Consider the following 12,147-nt stretch of genomic DNA (forward strand, 5'->3'; position numbering starts at 1 on the left):
ATGTACTGCAAGAAACAGAGGCCTGCCTCAATAATCTTTTCTTTTGATTCTAACACCGAAAGTAATGTTGCCAACTGACCTTGCTCATCAAAGGTGAGAGCTTTCTTTAGCACTTTAATTTTTAACCTTACTAAAACCAAACAGTCCACTGACGCTATCACAACCTGAAATACTATGAATTAGAAGAAGTATCTCCTTTTCTTTATGATCTAGATGACTTGATATTTCTTTGATTGAATATGTACCCTTCTTCGTTGTTAGATAAATATCATTGTGATGGTCACTGTTGAAATGATGTACTAATAGACAAACTATATCGGTATCCTCTGCCTTCAATTCAACATCGCCAAGGAATGACATTTCCAATGTTTTCTTTGCAATTAAAGTATCAGCATCGTTACAAGCTCTGATCACTTCAATACCATTTACAGTAAAAATGCTTGAGATAAGGTCGATCAGTTCTTTTTTGTTATTGTTGTTGCTCAGAAATGTTGTTTTGGTGACAGTACAAAAGGTGGATTTCTTTACAGCAATATTAGCACAGAACGCTTTTACTCTCCTCTTGTGCTCGTGATCTTTAGTAGAAGGCTCATATCCATCAAAAATCACAATAACTTCCCGATTTTTTGGGATAAGCTTCAGCCAACCTCCATCAATGACTAGTGGGATCGTGAAGCTGCAAGATTTAAGTGTAGATTGGTTTATGTTTTTGAGGTAGCTACCAAGAGCAGCCTTATTAGATTTCCTCATCATCTGATATTGATCAAATAAGCTCATCGGCACCACAGTTAACTCGTATGTTAGGCATTCCTCTATTGAAGTTTCTCTATCAGCAACCAAGACTAGACGGTTAAAACACTTCAACGGATCGACTGCAACGCTTTTATTATTCACTTTAACCTGCTTTCTTAGTTGTGTCAAGTTCTTTGCTTTACCTTTGATACTTATCTTATCGATGAATGTCAACCCATCTAGCTCACGTTGAAGGACAGCCCCAACGGCCAAACATTCCTCGGGATTCACCTCATCGTTCCCAGACTGTGATATAAGACCAGTCGAAAAAGATATTAACTTAGTCTTATCTTCGGATTCTGTAAAGTCGACAATAACTTTAAACCAAGTTAATAATTTTCCAAATACATCACAGTTTTTCTTGATTGATGACTTGGTAAGATCTGAGTGGATGGCAGCTTTAGTTGGTACTAAAGCTAATTCAGTACCAACTAGTTGGTAGTTGGTACTGAATTAGCTAATGAATCTCCAAAAGACTGATTTATTAAAGCCATCTGATTCAGGGTGGCCACCTATAACTTGTGAGCGGACTCACGATTACGCATCCTTCCACTTGTTAATCTACCACTAGATTTACCTGCCCTCATAAGGCTCTGCTCTATGGAGAGGTCAGTCCACACCCCGGCCCACTCGTGGTCGTTGTAAAGTTGTAACAAACCGTGTGAAGCCCAGTTACTTTAAAGGTCTTTAAAAGCACCCCATACTTGACTTCAAAAATAGCATCCTGCTCCAAATACAGTCTTAAAGCTTTTGCATACTGTCCCCTACCAGCTGCTGCGAAGTAGGGCAGCATCAAAGCTACTGCTGATAAGTGCATATTGTAGTCGTGCAACCTCTCTGCTCTTATGAAGTCCTTTACTAGTGTTATCATGTTGTGGTAAGTAACCCATAGAGCTGATGTTCTACTGTTGGAAAACAGGTTCTTTAGAAGCAGAGTTATTTTCTCTGATAAATCCTGAATAGATTTAGTCTTAAAGTTAACACCTAGATTTTCGTTCACACATTTGTCGATGTAATCTTCCAAGTCTACTAGTTCATCGTCGTAAACTTCTTCCTCTATAATGAAACAACAAAGAGCGGCGTCGATTTAATGTACCCCATACAGTTTTTTTTCTACTTTATTCATATTATTTATCATTCTTATCTATACTACGTTTATGTCTCTTTTTATCACCAGCCCTATTTTTCTTATCTGAATTTTCTCTTTTCGTAAACAGTTTTCTCTCATCACAATTTGTTCTTTAAATCTGCTGTTGTTTGTTAGTTAACCTTGATATTTGTTAATTGAAGTTATTTCCCGAGTAAGATTTGAAATAAGCGTTAAAAATAATTTGGTGTATTTTTTTTCGAAATTTCAATAAAATTGAGAAAAATTGAGAAAAATTCCATTTATTTCGAAAAATAAAGCCCCAATCGTTCTGAAACTATCATTCGCCTGCCATAATGTGGCCATTGCGGTCATTTTGCACCCCCTATAGAGATCTCAAGACCTTCGGGAGCCGAATAACCAATATTAGGGGTGGGGCGTATGGGTTCCTGGAGAAAAATGACTATAAAAATTTTTGCCCAAAAGTTTCAGCTGGACAGTTTTTTTTGGTGGTTCCTGGGACTATGGACAACACATTCCTGTAGACAAACCTTTGTTACGAATTTGTTCACAGATTGACCCATAAACAGCAATTCTTGCCCTAACTAAATAAGAAAAGTATTTTTTGTGGGGGCTGACTATATTAAAGTATATTAAAATGTAGGTATTTTTGCCGATTTGACCCCGGGAATATACTTGAACACACTTTAATATAAAGGTTATATCCCCAATTTTGTTTGCAGGTAAAGCTGTAAGGGGAGGGAGAGAGAAGCAGCTAGAAGTATCGTGATCAAATTAGACCTTGTATATATTTCAGATAGAGTTGCTGCAGGCCACTGTGCTTTATGGTACGGCACCAGTTTGTCGGGCACGTGATAACCGAGTGACGAAGTCACGAGGAACAGTCACTTGATAGATAACGTGACCTATGTTAGCCAGCGAGAAGGGCTGGATTTCATGCTCAAGCAAAATTAGATTCACAATTCACATCATTATAGTTTGAGAGAACAGCAAGGGTTTTACCTGGGAAGTGGGGACCCCAGGCTATAATGTTCATATAATGTCCAAGTTCTATAACTTACCTTAAAGTTTTATAGGCCATATTTCCGAGTGTCTTCGTGGTTTAAATATTTGTGGACGTGTAGTAAGATAAAGCCCCAAGTCATGTAATCAAATTAAGAAATAGACTGAACAATTCGATTCGTTAACTGCTGCCCCCTTTTAATTCGATTTTCTTTATAATTTTATAACGCTTTTGAAAATTCAGGGTTTTTTATAAATTCAGCTTATAATGGTAATCTTTCTTCGCTCTTATACTTGTTATAAGTGTGTCGATGGTTTAATAGTTCGTCGACAACTATCAAACTAAATTCTGTTTATAATACTAAATAATCATGGATGGGTTGCAGAATAATTAGGTTTTGATACAATTATTAACTTATATAATCATTGACAAATAAAGTTTTTTGATACAACCACAGTGATATCACTGAAGAAAATATAAACATCATACATAATATTACATTGTCAACTCGAACATAAAAATGCGCAATATGTATAAAATATACACTGTTCAACTAGTTCTTGGCACGGTTAATGCACGGTTAATGCATGGTGAAGGCACGGTTAAGGCACAAGGGTTACATAAGGCAAGGTTGAGGCACGGTCACTTAATGCACGGTTAACGCACAAACTGCCCATAAGCAACCATTATGGTTGCTTAAGGCACGGTTAACGCACGGTTAACGCACGGTTAACTAAGGCACATGATCTGAATGTGACGATCCAGACTCTTCAAATTAAGTTAACATCTCCTGAGCAAGAATCCCGAGATTCATGCTTACTAATTATGTACTCACTAGACGGAAATTTTCTTCTTCTTGTTACTATAGTTCATCTACCACAGTCCTGAATACACATTATCTTATCTCATGGAATGAGATATTCATGGAATGTGTGGCTGTAAGTGTCATTGTCAATTGTTACTATAGTTCATCTACCACAGTCCTGAATACACATTATCTTATCTCATGGAATGAGATATTCATGGAATGTGTGGCTGTAAGTGTCATTGTCAATTGTTACTATAGTTCATCTACCACAGTCCTGAATACACATACCTTAGTTCCCAAAAATTTGTGTGCCATTATATTGAGCACAATTTATTTGAGCCCGAAAAATTTGGGCAGAAAATTTGAACTCATTTGGGCGACCGAAAATTTGGGCACAAATTCTTCGAAAAATGAACGATTTTCCACTAAAATTTCAGTTAGATATTTGCCTTAGTTCATTATTACTCCTTATAGTTATTATTCCAGTCATTTGCTAGCTATTCCAGTTATTTCTATTCATTTAAAATATAAGCCTTTTTACTTGGTCAAGCCATGAATGACAGATTAGAAAACCAAAATTTCAAATATTATTTCACTTGGATATGAAGAAAAAGCCATCTTTCTATAGATTTCAGGGCCACAGGCCAAATGCCAAAAGTTTGGTTAGCAAAAAATTTGGCAGACGGAAAAGATTTATGCAATTAATTTGGTCTGCAAAAAATTTGGGCGAGAGGCCCGCTCAAATTTTTTGTCGCCCAAATTTTTGGGAATTAAGGTATCTTATATCATGGAATGACATATTCATGGAATGTGTGGCTGTAAGTGTCTTTGTCAATTGTTACTATAGTTCATCTACCACATTCCTGAATACACATTATCTTATCTCATGGAATGACATATTCATGGAATGTGTGGCTGTAAGTGTCATTGTCAATTGTTACTATAGTTCATCTAACACAGTCCTGAATACACATTATCTTATCTCATGGAATGAGATATTCATGGAATGTGTGGCTATAAGTGTCATAGTCAATTGTTACTATAGTTCATCTACCACAGTCCTGAATACACATTATCTTATCTCATGGAATGAGATATTCATGGAATGTGTGGCTGTAAGTGTCATTGTCAATTGTTACTATAGTTCATCTACCACAGTCCTGAATACACATTATCTTATCTCATGGAATGAGATATTCATCGAATGTGTGGCTGTCGGTATCATTGTCAATTGTTACTATAGTTCATCTACCACAGTCCTGAATACACATTATCTTATCTCATGGAATGAGATATTCATGGAATGTGTGGCTGTAAGTGTCATTGTCAATTGTTACTATAGTTCATCTACCACAGTCCTGAATACACATTATCTTATCTCATGGAATGAGATATTCATGGAATGTGTGGCTGTAAGTGTCATTGTCAATTGTTACTATAGTTCATCTACCACAGTCCTGAATACACATTATCTTATCTCATGGAATGAGATATTCATGGAATGTGTGGCTGTAAGTGTCATTGTCAATTGTTACTATAGTTCATCTACCACAGTCCCGAATACACATTATCTTATCTCATGGAATGAGATATTCATAGAATGTGTGGCTGTAAGTGTCATTGTCAATTGTTACTATAGTTCATCTACCACAGTCCTGAATACACATTATCTTATCTCATGGAATGAGATATTCATGGAATGTGTGGCTGTAATTGTCATTGTCAATTGTTACTATAGTTCATCTACCACAGTCCTGAATACACATTATCTTATCTCATGGAATGAGATATTCATGGAATGTGTGGCTGTAATTGTCATTGTCAATTGTTACTATAGTTCATCTACCACAGTCCCGAATACACATTATCTTATCTCATGGAATGAGATATTCATAGAATGTGTGGCTGTAGGTGTCATTGTCAATAGTTACTATATAGTTCATCTACCACAGTCCTGAATACACATTATCTTATCTCATGGAATGAGATATTCATGGAATGTGTGGCTGTAAGTGTCATTGTCAATTGTTACTATAGTTCATCTACCACAGTCCTGAATACACATTATTTTATCTCATGGAATGAGATATTCATAGAATGTGTGGCTGTAGGTGTCATTTTCAAATTGAAATAGGTATTCCGGAAAGTTCATCTGCCACATCTTCGACGTCGTCGTCTCATCGTGGTTGTCTTCGATTCTAATTTCTTACAAGTAAGTTTCCTAATTGTTCATCTGCAACTTTCAGGACATAATTAACGGGTCAAGGAATCTTGACCCGTAATTATAAGTGATTTGAGAGTTTGAATTACCAACGACTTATTTAATACGATTCAGTAGCAAACAACACTACAGCAAAATGCACACTGCACTCAACTCCTCTCTGCAATTTATCAATAGAATTCAAGTTTAATTCAATTCTCTTTCTGGGATATAAAGATAAATAATATATTATATAAATAATATATATATGAATAATATAAGTAATAACCATAATTGGGTTAGCGGGGTAAGATTCGCTGTCCTTTTATACTATAATCTTATTATGGGAGGGGGCACTATTTGCAGGGTCTGTTTGGACTGCAGAGAGAGTTCATACTTTCATACGACAAGGGGCAGGTGTGGTGAGGAGTTAACAAGGGTTAATTTCTAAAACGATTTAAATAAAAATGGAAAGTGGTTCAATACGGGAGTGGTGAGGTGTAATAGTCGGTGTTCGGACCTTATGATCATGGAATGTGGTGCCTAATAATGACTTAATTATCCACGAGAAAGTAATTAGTTTCAGGAGGCAGGACTTACCTCGAAGTAAATAGTTTCAGGAGGCAGGACTTACCTCGAAGTAATTAGTTTCAGGAGGCAGGACTTACCTCGAAGTAAATAGTTTCAGGAGGCAGGACTTACCTCGAAGTAAATAGTTTCAGGAGGCAGGACTTACCTCGAAGTAATTAGTTTCAGGAGGCAGGACTTACCTCGAAGTAAATAGTTTCAGGAGGCAGGACCTCTCCAATAGTACTGACACTGTGATCTGTCTGACAGTAGAAGGTACTAGCACTAGAGTTGAGGGAGTGAGCGTCAAGTTGGTCTAGTGAGATCTCTGATACGGTGTTGTTGGAGGTGTGGACCAGGTGGTCTAGTTTCATGTTACCTCGCTTCTTTAGCTGCAGACCTCGCTCTCCTGACGCGATAAGGATTTAGGTCCTTCATTTAGATAACAACAATCTTTTTCAAAAGTTTCTTTTTTAAAAGTTCATTATTATAATTGTTGACCTAGAAAATCTGGTTTTAACTGTGGCACCAGCTTTAATCGTCCGATCCTCAAACATTTTACCAACGCGTTGATAGTGTAAAATAAAATACTACATGTACTATACAAATCAAAAATGGTTGTCTAAGGTAATTTTAACTGATGCCTACCAAGTGAAGGGTTGGCGCGAAGTTGAGGAAACAGGTCACTTTTACTCAAAAACTGTCTGGCTCGCTCACAAACCGGGTCCAACATGTCGAACTTAGTAACGTCGTCTCCAATAAACCTGGGAGAATTCGTGATCATTGGAATGTACAGCATGTTTGAAGTAGATCGTTTAAATGTTAGCCTTTATCTTGGATCATTATTATTATCATTATCACTATTGTTCATTATACCTTACGAGAAATATTTATACTCGACGAAATTCCGGTGACCTATATGATTTGGGAACGAAAATATGGGATTTTTGCCGAAAAAAGGGATTTTTTTTCATTTCTTAATATTTTACAAAAATAAAACCCAATATTTGAGAAAATCAATTAAATAAAATATGAAATTTGAAAAAATACAAGTCGATTTCTTCTTGATCTTCTTGATCTTCTGGTTCAGGGATGTTTCTCTCTCCAGTGTAGTCCCAGGTGTAATACTAGTGTTCATTTGTTAGATGAATCATATTGATAGCTTACTATATATAGTAAGCTATCAATATATACTATCTATATATAGATAGTAAATCGACTAAGTTTCTTTTTATTAATACGTGAAAAATAATTTGGGGGAAAAATTATGGTGACCTAAATTTTGGTAGTCCGAAAATATGGTGTTTTTTTCCCGAAAACCACCGACTGTCGTACCTTTTAAATATGTATCGTAAGGTATATATAATTCATTATTAAGTGATTATGAATCACTTCAACAAAATAGGGTCAAAATCAAGAAAAAGTTTAAACAACCCGGTTTTGGATCCTGCAGTTTCGATGCTTATAAGTTTTAATACAGTGGCTACGCTTTTGTTGACAATGTTGATCAGTTTATGTTGACAGTTGAGAATGGCGGTAAAATTGTGAAATCGGCGCTTGTAAAATATTGTTAAGCCGTGTGTGTTTATAACTGAATGCTTGACGATTGTACTTTAATCACATGAGCGCCGAAATTGTGCGCTTTTCTACGCCGCGCAGTAGACTCTACCAGGAGTTAAACGACCAAAAAGCATGTGTGTAGAGAAACCAGATGATGATCAAATTTCACGACAGAGAAGACGTAACTCGAAGAAATGCTGGCGGTATTCCATCCACTAATTAATAAAAGCTTCGGTACCAAGGGAATTCAAATTACAGAAAAAGTTAAGATGAGATAAACGTCAAACAGGAGGCTGGAATGAAAAAATTTCAGAGTGGGGTATCTAATAACAGGAAGTCTTATTCGTAGATGGAAAGACTCAATAAATGAGACCCACTTTTTTAACTCGCTCCACAGCACGAAGTAGTAAGAGAAACATACCCTAATAAAGATTGGTCATTATTTTAATATAATAATTATATGGACACTGTGTACTTTACTACTGTGTAGATGTAAAATAAATCCTCTGTAATGTATACTTACGACGATAAAATGTGGAACATTTTATTAAAATTCTGTGACTTGAACCATCAAATGTTTATAACGGTACTTAAAAATAAAAAAAACAAGCATAGAAGCATACAAATTGAGTATAATAAAGAGTGTAAAGAACTTACCCTTGGATCTTGAGATAGTATCTGACAGCAGCTAGCAGGAATATTATGCTAACAAGAAGAATCGCCGCCCCCGCACTAGCTGACAGTATCGTAATGTAATCTGCCCGAGTTTTGTGATCTGAGTCCCTCCGAGAATTGTCTGAAATAAAGAGTTTATAGGGGTGTTTATAATCGGTGTGGAGGGAGTTCCATATACTGTTCATAATATAAATAGAGCCAAGAAGGCCATGGCGTATACTTGCCAACATTTTGGAGAATGCTGGTACTTGAAATACTATTGGTGTATTTCATATTTGGTGCACTCACGTAATATATATTATGCTTTGTGAAAATATTTTGACACGTCAAATTTTCGTCTACATAAAGTGTTAAGTGTAAAGTGTAAAGCTGTGTTCAATATCATGTTCTAAGAAAATGCGAAAGAAAAAGTTCCCCACAGACAGCGATATCATTATATTATATAAACCATACCGAGATTTTAACCGTTTTGTGTGTTACATTTAGAACACAAAACATCTCTCAGTTCCAGTGCCACAGTAACTAAACACCTGGTTCCAGTTCAAGATAAAGGTAAAAGATGTAATGGTCGCATAATACCGCACGGAATCGCATCACACTGACATTCATACATATAAATGAATGTACTCTGTTGATATATCATCAGAATAACAGTCAGCAGGCGTTAGCTTGACGATAGCTACTTCACGAATATTTATAATCGGACAACTGTAGGCTAATTATCCTGTCAATCAGATATCACACAGAATATAAAAACACAGAAACGCCAAGTCATAATTTAGAGGATGGAATTACAGTTCCGGGCCGCTCTTTCATCGCCAATTAATAAGTTTGATACTTATAATTGTCGATATAAGTGAGCTTTCCTAGTTCATCTCGCATAGCTGTGTTATCAGCACATTCAGTATTAGACTCTGAACACTTACAGGCTGTGGCCTATATGACCTAAAGGCAAAAGACTGGCAGTAAGAGGTATTAGACCCATAACACTTACAGGCTGTGGCCTACATGACCAAAAGACTGACAGTAAGAGGTATTAGACCCATAACACTTACAGGCTGTGGCCTACATGACAAAAAGACTGGCAGTGAGAGGTATTAGACCCATATAAACACTTACAGGCTGTGGCCTACAGCTACATGACCAAAAGACTGGCAGTAAGAGGTATTAGACCCATAACACTTACAGGCTGTGGCCTACATGACCAAAAGACTGGCAGTAAGAGGTATTAGACCCATAACACTTACAGGCTGTGGCCTACAGCTACATGACTTAAAGACTGACAGTAAGAGGTATTAGACCCATATAACACTTACAGGCTGTGGCCTACATGACCAAAAGACTGACAGTAAGAGGTATTAGACCCATTATAACACTTACAGGCTGTGGCCTACAGCTACATGACCAAAAGACTGGCAGTAAGAGGTATTAGACCCATATAACACTTACAGGCTGTGGCCTACATGACCAAAAGACAGGCAGTAATAGGTATTAGACCCATAACACTTACAGGCTGTGGCCTATGTGACCAAAAGACTGGCAGTACGCAGTATTAGACCCATATAACACTTACAGGCTGTGGCCTACATGACCAAAAGACTGACAGTAAGAGGTATTAGACCCATTATAACACTTACAGGCTGTGGCCTACAGCTACATGACCAAAAGACTGGCAGTAAGAGGTATTAGACCCATATAACACTTACAGGCTGTGGCCTACATGACCAAAAGACAGGCAGTAATAGGTATTAGACCCATAACACTTACAGGCTGTGGCCTATGTGACCAAAAGACTGGCAGTACGCAGTATTAGACCCATATAACACTTACAGGCTGTGGCCTACATGACCAAAAGACTGACAGTAAGAGGTATTAGACCCATTATAACACTTACAGGCTGTGGCCTACAGCTACATGACCAAAAGACTGGCAGTAAGAGGTATTAGACCCATATAACACTTACAGGCTGTGGCCTACATGACCAAAAGACTGGCAGTAAGAGGTATTAGACCCATGAACACGGTCTATAGTGTTGACTCTCTAATTCTCCAAAGGTGTACTGCATTCTTCACTACATAGTAAGCACATTAACAGTATATATACCAATATATTATAACAGCTCTCATTAGACTATGTGAACTGCCCGCAGTAGCACCGTGTTATTACGTATATATAAGCAGTTCAAATAGTGAGAGCAGTCAACATCACATACGGTATAAAATAGTGTGAAATAAAGACCCAGCACGTATTCTCGCACAATAGGGTTTAGTGCCGCACTGCATGTTTAGAAGATTTGTATTCTCCCTGACTAACTAGAACAACTCATTAGAGTATTAGGATAGTTGAAGAAACAGCCGCGCTCTTCAAGGCTGGTCGCTAGGTTACTAAAATGGTAACTAAGTAACAGCCGCGCTCTTTAAGAGTGTCGGCTACTTTAAAACTTTACAATGAGACATTTTAACACACATTGGGTGACCACACTGCTGGCTATTTATAAAGTAAAGGGGTGTCCAAGTTGACAGGAACAATGAACATTACTACTATTAGTGTGTGCCTGAGTTTCAGCTTTTATGAAGCTTTTTCCCTTTAGTGCTGTGATTTTCTCATCAAACCAAAATGAACTTACGCTGGTATGATTACAATAATTCCTTATGTGGCCATCACGTGTAGTTCATTCTATATACACCAGAAACGTAATAACTGTCACGGTTACAAGTTGCCATGGTTACAAGTTGCCAAGTCGTGAGTAGATAACACGATTATTCCCTACATTATAATACTGAAGACTTGATAACTATCATTAATTAAATTAATTAAATACAGCACATCTTAAGTTACTGAGTTCATTATTCACACAACCTAATCATGCTAATGATAAGAATGTATAATGAAATATGTTTTAAACTAATTACGACACTACAGATCTACATTCATCATTCATCTTACATTCATTGAGGACGTAACAGAATTAGAAGGAATTGATTTAATGTAGTCCGAGGAGTCCTAACCCTCCTCGCGTCCTAAGAATTAAGATGCCGCTTCTCTGGTCTCATTTATGTATATCTCAGTACATAGAATGTATGATGACACATAAGAATATATTGTAATATACACAAGAAACGCTGAATGTATAATGTATATTATAATATACATTGTATGTAATGTGCAGGATATATATAATACACACAGGGCATACAGCCAGGAAATGCGCGCACATTACAATAAACTTTAATTTAGTTTGAGCAATGAGCATTAAGACACACTATACGGTACACAGTTATTGATTATCGGTATTCTAATAATATAATAGATTTGATATGGTTCATTTACTGTGCTTATCATTACATTACATTGTTTCAAGACTCAAGAGTCACAGAGTACATGTCTACTAGCAACTTGGTGTGTTCACTGTGTTCACTGTATAGTCAGAATGT

The 12,147-nt window shown here is 36.8% G+C and overlaps 1 protein-coding gene across 1 annotated transcript in view; it reads right to left on the bottom strand.

Moving 5' to 3' along the window:
* LOC134813731 (uncharacterized) overlaps positions 1 to 12,147 on the bottom strand; it is a 37,402-nt gene that overhangs the window by 6,458 nt on the left and 18,797 nt on the right. The window contains exons 7-9 of the mRNA XM_063821599.1: positions 8,696 to 8,834; positions 7,127 to 7,242; positions 6,682 to 6,887 (exon numbers count right to left, since the gene is read on the bottom strand). Coding sequence (XP_063677669.1) covers positions 6,682 to 6,887; positions 7,127 to 7,242; positions 8,696 to 8,834 — 461 coding nt within the window. The remainder of the gene's footprint in view (positions 1 to 6,681; positions 6,888 to 7,126; positions 7,243 to 8,695; positions 8,835 to 12,147) is intronic.

This window comes from Bolinopsis microptera, chromosome 4 (assembly GCF_026151205.1).
Source record: "Bolinopsis microptera isolate Bmic1 chromosome 4, MBARI_Bmic_1.0, whole genome shotgun sequence".
NCBI classification, from domain to species: domain Eukaryota; kingdom Metazoa; phylum Ctenophora; class Tentaculata; order Lobata; family Bolinopsidae; genus Bolinopsis; species Bolinopsis microptera.